This window comes from Mastigoproctus giganteus, chromosome 2 (genome assembly GCF_048544385.1).
Source record: "Mastigoproctus giganteus isolate SK-2022 chromosome 2, ASM4854438v1, whole genome shotgun sequence".
NCBI lineage: Eukaryota > Metazoa > Arthropoda > Arachnida > Uropygi > Thelyphonidae > Mastigoproctus > Mastigoproctus giganteus.
Genome location: NC_143576.1, coordinates 49054260 through 49073973, shown reverse-complemented (window position 1 = coordinate 49073973; position 19714 = coordinate 49054260). Strand labels below are relative to the sequence as shown.

General features: G+C 40.3%; 1 protein-coding gene across 1 annotated transcript in view; it reads left to right on the top strand.

Moving 5' to 3' along the window:
• Positions 1 to 979: 979 nt before the first annotated feature.
• Positions 980 to 19714, top strand: part of LOC150089294 (uncharacterized) — a 610558-nt gene continuing 591823 nt past the window's right edge. The window contains exons 1-2 of the mRNA XM_090389936.1: positions 980 to 1120; positions 1228 to 1380. Coding sequence (XP_090246062.1) covers positions 980 to 1120; positions 1228 to 1380 — 294 coding nt within the window. The remainder of the gene's footprint in view (positions 1121 to 1227; positions 1381 to 19714) is intronic.

The following is a 19714-nucleotide window of genomic DNA, read 5'->3' as shown; positions in this document are numbered from 1 at the left end:
CTACTATGGCTCAGACGTCTGTAGAAAGTTACGTTTGGTCGTCTTATATCATCAAACATTTCGTGCTTTGGCATTTTGGAAAAAACTGCAACAGTGGAAAAATTCACAACCACACTGAGAAAGCTCCAAATTGTAATGTGGTCCACTGGCTATAGCATCATGTGATTAGAATCTAGTCGTGTTGTTACTGGCTCATAAGTTCGTGATGTGTCAGGAACAGGTAGAGGCATGTCGTACAATGGTTATATAATACCATATAGCTAACGCAGGTGTTGCTCCCAAAGTCTTTTGTTCAAATTTAGAGAGGGCTAAAGCAAAAGATAACAAAGCTAGTTCAACTTCAAAGGTGTGGGGTGATCACAGGTGGATACATGGCGTACAAAGGCTATATATCGTCATATAACTAAAGGAGATACCACCCCCAAGTCTGCGCCACCGTTCCCAAACCTTTGTTCAAAACCGCTCCCTTAGTCTTTGTTCAAATGTAGAGTAACAAAAAAGCAAAGATAGCTCACCTTCAAAGATGTCGTTCGGGAACGGCTAGACACATGTCATGCAAAGGTTATATTTCATCATATAACTAAAGGTGATACCAACCCCAAAGTCTTTGTTTAAATTTAGAGTAGTAGTAAAAGCTAGTTCAACTTCAAAGGTGTTGGCTGGGAACAAGCAGAAACATGTACAAAGGTTATATAACTAGCGCTGTTATCGTTCACATGCCCTTGTAGTAACAAAAGGTAAAAGATAACTCAGTTTCAAAAGGTTACCTTCAAAGATACCACACCTACCCTTACTGATGTGTAAGGATTTCGCTCTCATGTCATGGTATTTTCCTATTGGCGGTGACTTTCACATACTATTGAATCTAAGCACTGATTGGCTGACGTCAAATGTCGTTTCAATCCACGAGTTTGCTTTAAAAAGGGGTCAACACGACAACAATTCACAAGTGCCTTTTTTCCTATTACAAGAAATCAAAATGAGTAGTGAAGATATTTTCTTTGGGGACGAAGTAGATTCGAAGTTCATAGATGAAGTTATCAGGGTAGAGAAGGATCATGAAGATGCTAGGATGATTGAGGCTGAGATAGAATTCTGCCAAACTTTGGTGTATTCGAGTGTAAGTATTTCTTTTTTCATTACTGAAAAATTTTTTTATTTGATTTTTTAAAAATGTTTATAGAATTATTGTTTGGTAACTGAGTTTCTTTTACGTTACCCTTTCAGAATGCGGAGTTCTTTGGCTATGGTGATGACGGTATTGAGCATCGACCAGGATGCTCACATGACAACACGTTAGAAGGTGCTGGGGGAGAAGAATTGGAGGCTGAGAGTCCGTTATTACTAGATGGATTTTTGAACGATGACGATGATGATGATGTAAGTATACCTATATATATATTTTTTGTTTTTCGCGAAAAACAAACCCCTAAAGCTTATGCGACGTTTTTTTTAAATTTTAGATGGAAGAGAGAGAAGTAGCAGTACAAGAAAGTTTTGAGCAGTACTACGAAGTACAGGATGGGGTTGCACGTTATTCAAAAAAATATCAGACCTTATTTAAAACGTATGAGGTCCGGTTTACAAACATTGTAAACTTAGCAGACGGGGATCTGTTTTTTTCGAACTTTCGGCGGATGCTAGAAGAGATAATCGCAAATTTAAGTAATCAGGGTGATTATTCTCATGTTAGGTTGTGTTTAGACGCACCCAGTCTAAAAAATCCCATAAACTTGCCATTTATGCCTCTAACCGATCTGACATTTGACCGTGTGATGGCCGCATTTATAGCTGTCGACCAATCAAACAGTGAATTTATGATAACGGACGACTTGAGTCTGGACGTGATTCTTATTAATATCACGAATAGGGGGGATGGTGGTTATCGTTCTGAGAATATTAAAAAAAAGGGCAATGTTGAATTTGAATGACTTTTTAAAAAAAAAAAAAGCTGTCATTCAAATCAACAATACCGATAGTTTATGTCTCGCCAGAGCATTAGCTGTTGGTATTTCGGCCCATCAGGACGATGCTAAAACATACAGACAGGTGCGAGAGGATAAGCGTAGTATGCAAACTATCAGAGCTACAAATTTACATGGTATCGCAGGGGTTGCCTTAGAAAGTTGTGGTTTGAATGAAGTTGAGTTGTTTCAGCGAGCGATCCCTGATTACCAACTGGTTGTAATTTCCGCTGAGTGCGGTTTTGAAGTTGCATATCGGGGCCCCGCTGCTGATAAACAGATATTTCTACTCAGTCACGACAGACATTATGATCTTGTGCGATCTTTGAAAGCTCTGTTTGGCAGTGATTATTATTGTCCCCTATGCCTTAAGGTTTTACCTACTCGAGAGAGATTAAACACACACAATTGCTCTTTCAAGTGCAATAGATGCAGAGCTGTCGCCGTTCATAATGAAGACAACCTTCTCCTGTGTAATTTTTGTAATCGTTTTTTCCAAGGCGAAGCATGCATTAACGCTCACAGGGCAAACAAAACCTGCTCTGAAGTGCATCGCTGTGGCATTTGTATGTGCACTTTTCTTACCAACACAGCACACAAATGCATTGATCCCGACTTCTGTAGCTATTGTAAAACTGTGCACAAAACACAACATTGCTTTGTTCAAAAACCTGAGGACCCGAAGCACGATGTTTCTGTTGTATACTTTGACACAGAAACAGTCTTGCTGGATGGTGAGCATGTGGCTGTGCTCTGCGTTGCTTCTTTTGGCGATCAGGAACGCGTTTACTGGGGCCGCAATTGCATGGCGGAGTTTTTGGATGAGCTGTTAGGAACCCGAGAGACTTTGAAACGAGGTAGTGATGGCCGAAAACTTCGACACATAGAGCCAAAATATAAGAATGTGCGAGTAATCGCCCACAACCTTCGTGGTTTTGACGGTTACTTTGTGCTTTCTTATATTTTCGCGAAACACATAGCTCCTCACACTATCTATGATGGGTCAAAGATTTTGGGTATCTTTCTATCTTCGTTAAACATAGTCTTCTTGGACTCTTATTCTTTTCTAACAGTTCCACTCCGAAAACTGCCAGCTATGTTCGAGCTGCCAGAGGTGCGTAAGGGCTTCTTCCCTCACGAATTCCACAAGATAGACACATTAGATTATGTGGGAGCTTTGCCCGATCAAAAATATTTTAAACCGGAATTCATGAGCGAAGAAACCCGTACGGAATTCGTGTTATGGTACCAAGAGAAGTCACGAGATACATACAACCTGAAATGTGAACTTTTGGCCTATGCCTTAGACGACGTGAGAGTATTGCGAGATTCCTGCAATAAGTTCCGTTCTCTCTTTATAGCAGTCTCTCAAGTTGATCCTTTCTGTCAGGATATTACTATCGCCGGTGCTTGTAGTAGGATCTTCGCCAGAAACTATTTAGAACCAAACACAATGGCTATCCTACCACCTGGCGGCTACATAGGGAGTAACACACAGAGTAGGAAGGCGTTGGCTTGGCTTTCGTGGCAGGAACAACAGAACAACATTAAAATTCAACAAGCTCGATCACAGGGTGGTGAAGTTAGAGTAGGTCCTTTTTTATTAGATGGGGTATGTGGTAGCACCGCTTACGAATTCTACGGTTGTTACTATCACGGGTGCAAGAATTGTTTTCGATCTAGTACTATACAGACACAGAGAAACAAACCTATGGGCACTCTATATGCTGAAACCATGGATCGCGAGGCCTTCATTAGGTCTCGAGGATATGATGTGGTTTCCGTATGGGAATGCCAGTTTGACAACCAACAGAAAAACGACCCTGCCATGAAAGAATTTGTTGCAGAATTCATAACGTACGAATCGATTACACCACGTAGCGCTCTCAGAGGAGGTAGAGTTGACTGCTTTAAACTTTACCACCAGGTGGCGGATAACGAGGAGATTCACTATGTGGATTTCTGTTCGTTGTATCCGTGGGTTTGCAAATACGCCGTATTTCCTCGCGGTCACCCCGAAGTCATTCTTAGCGACTTTGACTATAGTCACAATGCATACTTTGGTATAATCCATGCTAGGTGACAGCGCCCGAAAAGGAGTTCTTACCCGTCCTCCCAATAAGCTCCAATGGCAAGCTAGTGTTCCCGCTATGCGGTGCTTGTGCCGAGCAGATGTCTCCCACCTGTAATCACGAGGATCGGAGCTTTTCGGGAATTGGTGCACGCCTGAGTTTTACCTGGCTGTTGAGAGCGGTTATAAAATTGATAACATCTACAAAGTTTGGCATTTCCAAGAGAGCCATAAGTCTTTATTTGGTGGCTACATAGACACCTTCTTGAAAATCAAACAGGAGGCGTCGGGCTGGCCCGAGGGGGTTGAACCCGATGCATACATTTCCGATTTTAAAAGTAGGGAAGGCATCTCTATGGACAGGCACGAAATAAAGGCGAACCCTGCTAGACGTTCACTTGCAAAATTATGTCTCAATAGTCTCTGGGGTCGGCTCGCAATGAGAACTAATAGGGTGAGCACTGCAGTATGTAACACTTACGAAAGCGTTGTACAGCTTTTTATGGATGACACAAAAATCATCCACGACGCCATGTTAGTGTCGGAAGAAATAATGCAAGTTGCATTTGCCCCGATTGATGGAACGGAAGAACCATACCGTCGGGGTAATGCAGTCATTGGCTCTTTCGTCGCTTCCTATGGCCGAATAAAGCTTTACAAAGCTATGGCCCCTCTACGCCAATCTCTTTTATATTGCGATACTGATTCGGTGGTGTTTGTCCAAAAACAGGGGGACGAACGTCCACCCATAGTTCACTCGCTGGGTCAGCTCACAGACGAATTGTCTGGGGACCACATTGTTGAGTTTGCCTCGACCGGTCCCAAATCTTACTCCTTCCGCACCCAAGGGGGTAAAACAGTGACCAAATGCAAGGGTGTGACACTTAATGCCAAAAACGTGAAGTTAGTCAACATGAATGTTATGACCGCTGCTGCAAAAGGCCAACATGTTGACGTTTCTGTCGATATACCGTTTTCTGTCCGGAGAGACAAACGTACTTCTCGTCTCCTTGAGTCCTCAGTAACAAAAAGGTTTGGATTTACTTTCGCTAAACGTGTGATAGGAGACGACACACGCACTTACCCTTATGGATATTTCCAAGACACATAGCGAAAGCTAACCACCTAGTCATCATACTATCAACATTAGAAAAAAAACCCAGTGAAATCCTCAATGTTTTTGACACTAAGCAGTTTTCAATGGCTACCTCTGGTGACGTCTCCTTTTTTTTCAGGATGTCGGCGAAGTCGATCGGGCACGTCTTCCCCATCCTATTCCCACTGACGTCACATTCGTGACGGCACTCGGATGGGAATCGCAGGGCGCCGGGGCGTGGGGGGAATCGCGGCACCCTCCCACCCATCACGTTGTGATGGGCGCGCGCACGGGGGAATCGCGGCACCCCTCCCACCCATCACGTTGTGATGGGCGCGCGCACGGGGGGATCGCGGCACCCCTCCCACCCGCCACGAAGTGTCGGGCGCGCTTAGATGGAGGAATACACTTTTTTCCGTGTCAAGAATGGTTTCATGGAAAAGACAACTTCCAAAAAAAAACCTTTTTCATAACTCACATTTTTTTAAAAAAGGGGACAATGTTTCGTTTTTCTGGAGACGTCACCTTCTGTCTTTACAGTTGATAGTCCTACCTCTCGCATCGGCGCGCGAACACACACATAAATACTTGGTCCAGACTAGCGCGCGCTCATTTACATAATGTTTCACCATCCATTCACAGCTATAGTCTCGGGAGCAACACAGAGTGGAAAGACGACATTTGTATTGTCGCTATTAGAAAATAGTGAAAGTTTAATTTCGCCACCACCTCAAAGAATCGTCTATTGCTATTCAGAGTTTCAAGATAAGTTTCGGTGTTACTCGCAAATCGAGTTCGTGGAGGGTTTAAACATCCCCGAATTCGATCCATCAGTAAAAAATTTACTTGTTTTAGACGATCTCATCAACCAAGCAAAGGATAGTATTGTCGTTTCTGAGATATTTATAAAAGGATCACATCACAGAAATCTGAGTGTTATTTTGTTAACACAAAACCTGTTTTCGCAAGGATCGCAGTTCCGCACTATCAGTTTGAATTCGCACTATCTGATTGTTTTTAAAAACCCTCGCGACTCAAGATAAATTTCACACCTAGCAAGTCAAGTTTTCCCCGGGAGATCACGTGTTTTAGTCGACATATATAAGCATGCAACACGCGATCCTCATTCATATTTACTGTTTGATTTTTGTCAGAACACAGATGATAGATTGAGACTGCGCTCACACGTGTTACCAAACGAAGGACATACGATTGTTTACATCCCCATATGGCTCTGCGTCTAAAAAACAATGCTAACTTTATAAGGTATCTGTCGGAAGTTCGACCGAAACAGGCAACCGCTTTATTAAGGAGTTCAAATCAAACAGAAATAAATTCACTCTGTGAAATATGTAAAAACATAGTCAAAGGTAGCATTCCGTTGACAGACAGAGTGAAAAGCAAGTTACAACGCAAAAAACGTCTGCTCAGAACACTAGCAGATAAAAAAGTAGCATTTAAAACTAGGCGGAAATTAATTCTTCAACAAGGAGGTTCACTGTTCCCCCTGATAGCAAGCATAGTTGTTCCACTCATCACAAGTTTAATCAGAAGATGAGTGAATCTTTCCGTAAATTCTTGCTTGTAGCTGCACCGCCAGAACAAAAACAGATGCTCTCTTTAGACGAGAAAATGTCTGAAATCTTAAAAAGACAGGATTTGCAGCCCGAGTCTAAAGTTAAAATGTATCTTCAGATACTACAGTCATATTTAGGCCTGAAAACTAATGCCGCAAAACAAGCGTCCTCGTCGGCATCAAGCGATATCGAGACCAGCGTATCGAACGTAACGGCGTCGCTACCCACAATCCCTTCCTCCTCTGAAGCGCAGGAGCAACGGTACTCCAAGAGCGAAGTTATAAAGCCTCGTAAGCAGGTCAAGCGCAGATATACAGCTTTGCTATCGCCTCGTCATTTGAGACGTAAGCATACGTGGATTTCGTTGTGGTAAGTTTTTTTTCAATAAAACAGACACTTTTTAAAAATAAATAAAATTTATTTTGTAAGTAAAGGTTCAATTACATGTAATGTGGCTAACAAATCATTTGCCCACAAATCTTTACAATAATATTTGTTTACAATCTTTGACATAGAAATATTTCTACACCGATGAGTCAGGAAAAAAATACAATGTAGTCCACACGCTATAGATTCTGGATGTTGAATCACCACTTTGGTATAAGTCCATTTCTTACTGTTTTGGTTAAGGAACTCTGCAATGTCCGGTGTCGGTGGTCGTGCAAAGCTGTCGAAATATTGACTTTCTCTTTTTCCTAGGAAGATACTCACCCAGTGAGTACCTGGCATGTGTGCCTTGTCTGTATTGATGACTAGCAATGCTGGTTTCCTCTGTATTTTTGACGGTAACTCGTCCCTGGCACAGACACCGATCAGATGTTTTCTCGATTCACTGTCTGCTTCTAAAACCTTTAATTTCATAATTCACGAGGATTGAACGGTCTTTAGTCACAGAAAGAATGTTTTCGAATTCGGCATACAAGATCACTGTTACGTTTTCGGGAAGAGGTTCTGCGAATTTCAGTTCAAGTCGAACACCGCCTCGCCGTAAAGAAGTGATGTGCGTGCCGACAGCGTTACTGTCGGGAGTTAGGTCGAAAGCATAAAGCACATTCCCTTCTGTATAATCCAGGATTGATATGTCGTTTCCACAGTCTGAATTCCATTTGTTTAGCGATGTGAAAATAGACAGGTAGGACCGCGTGTAATGTCCATTCTTATAATCGGGTGTTAGTGGAATGGAAGGATGCTGCACACCATCAGCCGTCAGAAGTAAATAGCACAGGTTGTAGTGACCAAAATTGAATGGGTTGGTTTTGAGGGAGCCGTTGAAACTATCACTGGACACAATACCGACTATTAAATGAGTGGGGATCTGTCCTAGATATATATTGTCTCGGGTAGAGTCTGACATGCCTTTTGGAATTGAATAGTAACTTACATCAGCTCTGTTAATGGGATATACAAGAGGATGTTTTTCAAGAACACTCATGTGGGCTAACTGTATGCTGGGGTTAAGTTTAACTTTACGCACAAAAAGACAGGCTTCGCGTATATGAATTTTAGCAGTATTGTCGAGAGACAACAGACAGAACTCGGGCGAACTGCGAACCATTCTCAGGTGGAGCGATAAATTGTTAATAATATATTTGTCCTGATGGCACAAATCTAGTCTGAGACGACCCAGAAGTTCCACAGTTTTGGTTTTCGAAAAAAACTTCATACGTTGATTCATACCACTGTCAGGCTGAGAAAACATTTGCGAAACATCCGAAAAATTGTCTTTTACGAACAGTTCTGTAGTGAGCTGTGATTTTTTTGCTCCTCTGTCAAAATTCAAAAGCGTTTCTAAATAAGCTCTATAGGGGTATGTGTCACTGCTTGGATTAATTAATTTGTCTTGAACGAAAAGATCCACATATTTAAACATGGAGTGAAAAAAGTTGTTGACAACTCCTACACTCGACTGTAATTCTTTTCCGTCGCTTTGAGTTAACTGTACTTTGAGTCGCAAATAAGTTTTTCCCAGGTCCAGATATTCTTCTGATGTCCCCGGTACGGAAAATTCTATTGGCCCCGGCGTGTCCACTGAAGCTAAAGGCAAAAAAGTAATGTATGAAGATCGCTCGATGCATAGATTAGTGGCAGGCTGTGCAAACAGGTCTAGTTCTGACATCATAACTTCACCCATCATTGAAAGATGTTCTGATATTTTTTTTTCTTTCGACGCTTACCTCCACTCTGACTACGAACTTTTTGCTTAATGGCCTGTCCTACTTCAGAAGCTCGATTTATAAACGAGCGTTTCACGGGTGCTCCCGAAATGACATCATCTATGATATTACGACCTGCCGATAGCACTTGGCGACCGATGAACTTGGCTGCGGGCTTCAGAAGAGGAGAGAGAAATGTAAATGCTGATCTGAATATACTGCCTAAACCTTGACCTCTCTGGATCGCTGCTCCTGCAAAGTAGGGATTTCCCCCCGCTTGCACTGAGTAGTAATCAACGTACGCGTTCATTGGGGTCGAAAATGTAACTTAATTAGAGTTTTACCACCTCTGAATGGAAATAACTGACCACTGTCTGTGCGAATTTGAATAGAAATGGATTGAATGTTCGAGAGCAGTACAGGGTAATAATCCAAATGTAAGAATTCACCACTGCTTCCGAACGGTACTACTCGCAAAAGAGGCGCTCTGATATCACCCACGACTTGGTCTTCTATCACACTACTATAAACAAAATAAGAGCCTACACCTCTATTTATATCTCGGGGAAATTTCGATCTCGCTGTTCCTTCGAAACCATCGGGCATACGCTCAAAACCGAGTAACTCACCGAGTCCTGTCTCAGGGAAGCGAAGACGCACACCGCTTTCTATTTCGAAAGAAACAAAACCACGGGCATTAACAGAACCTTTAATTTCGGGGGCTATAAAAGTCATAACCTTTAGAATTTCGGAGATGCTACCGTAATTACCATAAGGAATTTTATGCTCGCGAACATCACAAGTCGGCTGTTGTACGAGTACAAGCTTCCTATCAGCACACTCACTGTTAGGCTTTAATGGTGGTAACACTATTTTACCTTTAGGTATCCACTTTCCTATGTACTCCCCTTTAAAAGTTCTAGATTTGTCAACAGCTTCACTCACTACTACTTTGTGTACTAGTCCTAGAATTCTGGCAGTTCGTAAAGTCATACACAACTCACAGCCATTTTTAACGCGAATTGTAAATCTCACTTTGAATTCTGTCTCTTCTACTTTAAGCTCTAAATTGGTATTAAGACCACACATATGTTCAATCAATTTAGACGAATTTTCGTACTCATCGTTCAGCATGTAAACCTCAGGGTTCCTAACTGTCGGTTCTTTCTGCAGAATTGCAAACTCGGCCCAACCTTCGGAAATATTGTCCCATGACTTAGGTACGTGTATTTCTGCAAGTGCTACTTCCCATTTGCCTTTGAGAGGTATAGTGTCGGGCAATATAATAGTAAAATTAGCTTGCGTATTCTGGGGATGGAAATCCATGCATGCATTACTCGGTAGTGTTAAGAAGAACATCTTTAGCCGAAACCCAACTGTTGTAGGAAGCAGGGTATCCTAGCCACTTAACACGGAATTGACGTTCTCCTCCCACACGTCGCTCCTTAAGTACTTTTTCAATAAGATATGTATCCAGTGGCAACTTGTCGTGAATATTAACAAGTTGTAACTGTTGCTCATAAAAGGTACCTTCGATAGTGTCGCCTGCTTTGTCTTGTACTCTGTACACAACTGGCTTTCTTCGTTTCAATACTTGAGATATAGTAAAAACCTCACGCGTCCAACTGCCCCAGAATCCTTTGCGGAAAAGATTCGAACCTGTACTTAGAACGACACGATCCCCCACTTTAAATTTAGGAATCTGTTCTTTGGTTTTTTTCAAGTACAATTTCCTGTAGACGTCTTCTTCATTATGCAAAGTGACATCGGCAGGTGGCATTTCTATAGCTCGATGTGGCGTTCGATTATAAGTAGCTACAATGTCGGGAAGAACATGCACATATTTCTTACTTTCAGAATAAGTTATCCATTTAAATAATTTTTCTTTCAGAGTTCGAATAAAACGTTCAGCGATTGCAGCCTTTTTCTCCGATCTAGTAGTATAAAAATTAATGTTGAGAGATTTAAATAGGGCCCTCACATCTTTGTTTATAAACTCTCTACCTCTGTCACTGTTAAGACTGAATGGCGTTTCTTCCTTGAAAATTGATTTGAATGCTTTTACCATCTGCTTCGATGTTTTATTTCTAAGTGTTCTCACCCAGGCGTATCTAGAAAAAGCGTCTATACAGACGAGTAAATAACGCACTCCGCCATTAGCATCAGACAGATTGGAAACTTCTGCTAAGTCACACTGAAACGTATGGTGTAGACCAGGAACTATTATTTGGTTTCTAGGAAAATTAACTCTTTGAGGTTTGTGTCTGACATAAGCAGGTTGAGATGACAAATACTCTTTCACGATACGTCTGGGTAATTTTGTATGTTTTTGTAATGCATTAACACCACTAAAACTTCCAACGACGCGCGGATCGTTGTAATCTTGTAACATTTCTTTTTTTCTTTTCCAGATGGACTTCTACGAAAACCAGGAGTACTTATGGCGCGACCCCTGTTTCTTTGCATCTTATATGGCGGGTTTGGATGCTAATGGTTAAAGATGGGGTAAAAATAGCGATGACCCCACTATCTTGTAATTTATTTTTTTATTTTTTTTTATTATTTATCAATAAACATATCTATTTGAAAAATATTGTCTGTCTTTTTTTCTTAGAAAGTAGAAATTTAAAAAAAAAAATTCAAAGTTGTGGAAAGAATCTGAAGATGGCACCACCATATCACGAAGAAGGTAAATAAATATATATACACATCAGTACATTTTACTTTTCAGGTTTTTTTTTTTTTTTTTTTTTCAAGATAGACTAAGCATCAGGATACAAAATTCAACTTGAAGAGGAACCATCATAAATAGTTATGGGTAAAAATATATACATATAAAAATTTAACCATCAAAAAACACATAACATAACATTAAACATATAAAAATACTTAATTTTTCAGCTTTTCAACTTGCAGAATAGATCAGTAGATGGCGACACAGTTTCTTGGTAGTTACGATGTCTTGGCAATCTCCGTTCAAGAAGTATTGTGACACCAAGTATCCGTATGTGAGAAAAAAATATATATATTTAAATAAAATCCTTAATTTCAACTTTCAGAATGACACGCTAGATGGCGACACAGTTTCTTGGTTGTTACGATGTCGTGGCAATCTCCGTTCAAGAAGTATGTAGGGAAAAAAAAAATATATATATATATATTTAAATAAAATCTTTTAATTTTCAGCTTTCAGATTGCTTCCACAGATGGCGCCACATATTGCAAAGCCACTGAAATATATTTAAACGGCAAAGTCATAGCTACCTAGGAAAAAAAAAAAAAAAAACATTTAAACACCTTAAATAAAATAAAATCTTTGATTTCAGCTTTCAGAATGACTCGCTAGATGGCGGCACTGTTTCGTGGGCTTCTGTTGTCGTGGCCATCGTCGGGCTCGAACTTTTGTGACCCCCCAAGTGCCAGTATGTCTACAGCGTCCACGTTTTTCCCGCCAAAACCTTTGTCTTGGGAAAGAATGTCTACTGCTCTATTTTCTTGTGTGTGTGTGTGCATGCGCGAGCGAGCGCAAGAGCTCGGGCTTGTGTGTGTGTGCGTGCGCGAACCCACAATTCATTGCGCACCCTCCAAAGCCACCTTGAAAACCAACGCGGCAAAAATAGACGATTTCTATGGCATCAACAGACCAGAAAATCACCGGTAGACTCAGAGTCGAAGTCGGTTTATACCCCCAAACCAATCAGAACATCGGTTCATATCCCCCTCCAATCAGAACAAGGCAAAATACAACTTCCTACGTCACACTCACACCACTCTTAACTATAAGAGCTACATTTACACATATTCTTACAACTGAAAGGGTAGCCGTGGGGATAAGCACCGGACCACCAGTAGCAAAGACATGGGTTCGAGCCTGGGTAAAGAAAAAAAAAATTTTAATTTAATGGCGAAAATACGTGGCGCCATCTAGCGGGCGAAATAAGAACTAAAATATATTTTTCTGCAACTAAGCCTCGGCGCAACCGCTAAACCTAAACCTTGGCTCGCTTCACCGGCAGACGCTCAAAACCTAAACGGCAAAACAAGCGACCGACGCGGCAGCACGCACGAAAATTGATGCCAAAATTCATAGAGCCGTACTCGGTTAGAACCCCAACCTTATACTACTGATTCTGATCAACTATCATTTCGTATAGTTGGCCCCTATGCAGCGATCTGCAATATTTTGCAGATCGCTACGAAGAAGGACTGCATTGGGTGGTGGTTATTGCGAGCAGCGATCGAAGAGGCGTATATTTTTGTTCCTATGGGACCAGTCTGACATTATCATTTATTGTGTTTTTTAAGAAAAACTCTATCGATGTGTGCTATAATGACAGATATGTGCAAGCGTTGAACACAATCTCCTGTGGGCTACGTGCAATATATTTCCTTCACAAGTACAGAAGAGGGTATATTGTACTCTGTTCTTTAATGGATTTATTGGTATGAATTAAAAAAGGTGTTTATTTATATACATATATTATATATATTTATATATATATATATATGTATACTTTTTTAAGAAAGAACAAACACACATATTGAAATTAGTTTTTATTTTTTTTAAAAACCTGACAGAGATACACATTTATTTTTTAACTTTACTAATGCCAAATTCTCTTCTTGTGTCCATAGCTATATTGTTATGTATTTGATAATAAAAAACAAGTCAGAAGCACAAACAAGAAAATTACAAAAATTATCTTCCCTGAAATAAAGTTATTTATTTCAACGTCCTCTTTCATTGTAAGTATATCCAAATAATTTTCAAGGATATCCAAATAATTACTTACATCACTCTAAAAAAATCAAAAAGACAACGTTTTCATTTTTGAAATTTTCATCCCTTAACAGACATAGGTCCGTTAAGGGATGAAAATGGCAATATTCATCCGTTCCGGTATGAATATTGCCGTGTAAGTTTGAGAATTTCAAAAACTGAATTTATATATCTCAAATTTTACTTGGTAGGGGGCGCTGCAGAAATTATCAAAAATAAGTAATTGATTGGCAACCCCATATACCAAATGTGAAGCCAAAATGGCCAATAGGACAGAATATACGAAGCTCCAAAGGTTATTTTATGCAGACTTATGCAGATATTTTGTTTTATACACTCAAAATTCACACATGAGGAGTTATTCAGCAAGGGGGAATGCCAGAGGTGTATTCAACTCCAGCAGTAAGCTAGAGAATCTTGAAATAACTGGGAGTAAAGTGGAGGAGAAACTGTTGAAGATAAACACAAGAAAGGCACCCGGGGTGGATGGGATCTATCCAGTTATATTAAAGGAGGCAGCAAGGGAAGTAAGCAAACCCTTAGCCATAATTATGAGAGCTTCCTTGGACTCAGGGGAGGTACCCATAGACTGGAAATGTGCAAATGTGACCCCAATTCACAAAGGAGGATCAAAGGCTGACACAAGTAATTATAGACCTGTGAGCTTAACTTCTGTTCCAGGAAAATTAATGGAGGCACTGGTTAAAGAAGCACTGCAGGATCATTTAGACAAGACTTCAGTTATAGCTCAGACACAGCATGGTTTTGTTAAGGGGAAGTCTTGCCTGACCAACTTGATTGGATACTATGGTGCAGTCACAAAAGAACTGGATGCAGAGAATTTTGATATTATATACTTGGATCTTAGAAAGGCTTTTGATACTTTTGCACATGGAAGACTGCTACACAAATTGCAGCAGTGTGACACTGGAGGCAAATTGCTGCTATGGATAAAGGGGTGGTTGAGGGGGAGAAGACAGAGAGTGGTAATCAATGGACACTGCTCATCGTGGACTAATGTTATTAGTGGAGTCCTCAGGGCTCAGTGTTGGGTCCATTATTGTTTTCATTATTTATAAATGATATTGATGATGATATATCAAGCTTAATGTCCAAGTTTGCAGACGATACAAAGGTTGGCAGGGTAGTTAAGGACACTACTGACGCTATGCTGCTGCAGCAGGATCTGGAAAGGTTGAGCAGAAGGGCTGAGAGGTGGCAAATGAAGTTTAACATTGACAAATGTAAAGTACTACACATGGGAAACAGCAACCCCAGAGCAACGTATCAACTCTGTGGTACTACACTGACAGTGGTAGAGAATGAAAGGGACTTGGGGGTGGTTGTGCAGGCAGATATGAAGTTCTCTGAGCAGTGCAGACGGGCGGGAAGAGTAGCTCATGGAGTATTGTCAATGATATTCAGGAATTTTTCCAGCAGGGATAAGGAGGTGATTATTCCATTGTATAAGGCAATGGTCAGGCCACACTGTATACAGGTCTGGAGGCCTCATTTCAAGAAGGATGTAGAGCTGCTGGAACGAGTACAGAGAAGGGCAACAAGATTAGTGAATGGAACAAAGGGGTGCTCTTACGAAGAAAGGCTTAAGTTTTGCAAATTACAGTGTCTGGAGACTAGGCACCAGCGAGGTGCCTAGTCTCCAGACACATGGTTTAAGCATGCTCAATGCTGATGGAATTCTTCCTCTAGCTCAGAAAAATCACCTGAGAGGGCATAAATTCAAATTGAGGAAAGACAGATGTAGGATAGACGTGCGGAAATTTGCCTTTAGCCAGCGGGTGGTTGGTTGGTGGAACAGACTTCCATCCCTTGTGGTGGAGGTTGATAGCCTAAATAAGTCTAAGGCTCAGCTGGACAGGTATTTTGAACGAATAGAGGGGTGAAGTGGAAGTGGGTTTTTTTTTTTTTTTTTTTGGCTGATTCTGCATAAGCTTGCTTTCTTGCATCAAATGCCTCTACTAATGCTAATGCTAATGCTAAAGATATTTAGCAGGATATAAATTTAGGAATAAACACCGTCAGTGGCGAAGCGTGTAGATCGCTGGAAAAAATTTTCTTTTTCAGATTCTTTTTTCATTCTGGGTTCTAGTGTGAGTCAAGGAGGGAACAAAATGGAAAATGAAACATGTGAATAAAAATAATAGTCCAACACCATATATAGAAAGGAAAATTGCAAGGAAATTCGCTTTCTATTTTGCCACTTAATATTGTGATTCTGTCATATGTATATACATATTTATATTAATTGTAATTATTTAATAAAAAGTAACTAAAATAAAATTTTTCTTTGTTGACCTAAGTAGGAATTGACTTATATTACTTGTTTTTTGGTGATGCTGTATAAGCTTGCTTTCTTGTATCATATGCCTCTACTAATACCTGCAGCAAAACCCAATCATGGAAGTAAGCTGCGCTAAGTCAAAGATGTCTTCCTACTGTTTTCCCTCCAAAAAAACTCAAGATAGCCATTATGATCTTCTTCTTGTAGACCTGTTGTTTTAGAAGCTCAAGGAAGCCATTTTGAGCACATGGCAAAATATTATATATACGGAAAAGCTCATAGGTATACGCTAAAGTTTGTTATAGCTATACACACTTATTCCAACACAACCCCTGTGTCAGCTAAAATAAAACTTATCACTAAAGACTCACCAATTGTTCATCATTACAATGTACATATTTGTTTAAAGGGGGGTCACTAAACACAAAAACAAAACACATTTTTGAAGAACCAAAACCACCACCACCAGTCAGTTTGCCGACTCGCGCGCCACTCATCGAGTCTCTACAGGATTACGAGTCCAAATCGTAAAAAATTTTAATAAAATGGAAGCTCTTCTCTCAAATGTGAAGCCAAAAGGGCCAATAGGACAGAATTTGGCGATATTGTAATTTGACACCTATCTTCCAAATTACAATATCGCCAAATTACAAATATACAAGGAATGTGGGGCAAAACAAATGCCACAGCACGCCCCCACATATGCACAATCGCTGAGGACACCAGCAAATGCTCCCGTTATCTCAGCTGGTGCGGAAAAAGACAAAAGGAAAACTTAAATTAAACAGCCAAACCTTGTAATCTTGCGCCCTAGAGAAAATGAAACAAAAATGATAAGTGAGAAGTGATAAAGACCAAACTCACGGAAACGATGAAAAAAGATCTTGGAAGAACGAGAATTAGATTGATCAAGAAGATGCGAAGCACTGGAATTGCTATCGAAAGTCAAGTGATGAGGTCCAGGGGATTATAGACAAACCTAAATTACCACCCTCGGCCTAAATGCTGAGCCCCCGAAAAGAGGAGGCCTAGCAGCCAAAATATTTGACCTGGATAAGGAAATTACCCCACAGCAATTGGTGGATGTGGGACGTGGGACTTCCAAAAGATCAGGAACACCACCTTCTGGAAACAGGAGAGGAGTACCTGGTCTTTACCACTTTTGCTCAGGAACTCTTCGCTAGAAGAAAAACCCTGATTGCAATCACGAAGTGACAAAAAAATGGCTCATAAATGTAGGACAAGTCAAGCCTTCCTACCTGCAAATCCAATAAAATGGGATGAAACTCACATATGACGACGCCTACCAACAACCCAAATGCACTTGATTGTGACTCTTAAATCTGGACGGGACCGCTTCGCATGTTTGACTCCACTACTGGACTTTTGATCCTGAGTGCTGAAAGGAAATAATTGGCCAGGGTTTTCCCCCATGAGTGAAAAATGAAAACAATGACGAGACCAAGCTTAGCTTAGCTGCCGACAGCCATGTGGTGACCTGAAGAGGGCACCTGATAGGGTAGGTAGCCCCTTCATCTTTAAATCCTACTTCCTTGGGGTAGGGATGATCTCCCGGTCGCTCTCCTTTCTGCCATCCCCATGGTTCCTCTTTGGTGGGCCATGGGCATGGGCCGATAGGGTAGGTAGCCCCAGATATCAGTGGGGCATGGGCATGCGCCACTGATATCTGGGGCTACCTACCCTATCGGCCCCATATTTCTGTCTTCTCTTCCACGTCTATCTTTACGCTAGCGAGAACCCATGCAACAAATAATTTAAACATGTCAAAATTACCTTTCGCCCATATTTCGGTTTTACAAATTCAAGTGACATCACCCATATGTCAATGCTTCAGTAGATGAGACTGGTGTCTGAGCCGACTTCGGCTCTACGAATTTGCGGTCGATTTTCGTTCGTTTGTTGCAGCCGAGATTGTCTGTTTTGCGGCTTTGGTTTTCGAGCGAGAGCCGGAGAGGCTTAGCTGTTGAGTTAGGGAGGAAAAAATATTTTGTTCTTATTTTGCTCGCTAAATGGCACCAATTACTTTTCAATTATTTCAATTTTATTTTCCCAAGTCTTGAACCCATGTCATCGTTACTGACAATCTGGTGTTTATTCCCACAGCTACCCTCTTAGTTGTAAGAATATATCTAAATGTGCCTGTTATAGTTAAGACTGTGAGTGTGACGTCAAGAGCTCTGTATTTTGTATACGAGCTGTGTTCTGATTGGTGGGGGTCTGAACCGGTGTGCTGATTGGTTATGCGGATCTAAACCGACTTGGGCTCTATGGATTTGCCGGTGGTTTCTGGTCGGGTTGCTGCTGAAGAAAGCGTCTGTTTTTGCCGCATTGGTTTTCAAGTGAGCATCGGTGAGTGCACAATGAATTGTGTGTTTCCCCCCGTTTGAGACTGGGGATATGAACGAGTGCGCTGATTTGTTGAGGGGTATGAACGAGCAGTCTTTTGATTTTATGTGTGTTTGAGGATTAAATGTATATTTCGGTACAATAGGGTGGCGCCATCTATCGATCCTTTCTGTAAGTTGAAAAGTGATAACCTGAAATTAAAGGATTTTATTTAATTTTATGTGCCTTCATTATTAAATATATATATATTTAATTTACCCATAGCTATGTATAGTTGTATGGTGGCTCCATCTGCTGGTTCTATCTGCAAGTTGATAGCTGAGAATCTGAAATTAATGATTTTATTTTATTTTATGTATTATTTAATTTTGTGTTTTGATGGATAAATATATATGTCCCACCAACTGACAATGGTATGCTGGCTCCATCTGCTGATACTATTTGCAAGTTGAAAACTGAGAATCTGAAATTAATGATTTTATTTAATGTTATGTGTTTTTTTATGGTTAAATTTCATTTTATGTGCTTTGATGTTTAAATATATATATTTTACTCATAGCTATGCAAGGTAGTATGGTGGCGGCATCTGCTGATCCTATCTGCAAGCTGAAAACTGAGTATCTGAAATTAATGATTCTATTTAATGTTATGTACTTTTGATGGTTAAATTTATATGTATATATTTTTACCCATAGCTATGTATGATGGCTCCATATACCTCTGCTAGCTGGATTTGTCTCCTGATGTTTAGAGACACATATTTTGTCTTGAAAAAAACCTGAAAAGTAAATGCCTTGATATGTATATATTTATTTATTTACCGTCTTCATGAAACAATGGCACCATCTATCAATCCAAGCTGTAACTTGAATTTTTACTCTATATTTGAAATAATTTATTGGCTTTTACATTTCTAAAAGTAACTTTCCAAAAAATTTTAAGGTTATTGATTAATGGAAAAATTAAAAATTATTTTTTTGTATCTAAGAAAAAAAGGCAGACAATATTTTTCAAATAGATATGTTTTTATTGACAAATAGAAAAAATATATATATATATACACAAAAAAATTACATGTTGAGGGTTATTGTCATGTTGACCCCTGTAACAAAATCTTCAATGTGGGTTGGCAATGCCCCTTCTTTTGACAGCAGCATCAACAGCTTGCATACAGTACAGAGAAAGACCATTATAAAAGCCACAAGTACTCCTGGTTGTCATGTAAAAAAGACAATCTGTCTGGAAAAGAACCAAAAAATGTTAGAAGATTACAATGATCCTCATGTCTTGGGAAGTTTCAGTGGTGTTAATGCATTACAAAAACATGCAAATCTACCCAGGCATCTCGTGAAAGAGTACTTGTCGTCTCAGCCTGCTTGTGTGAGACACAAACCTCAAAGAGAT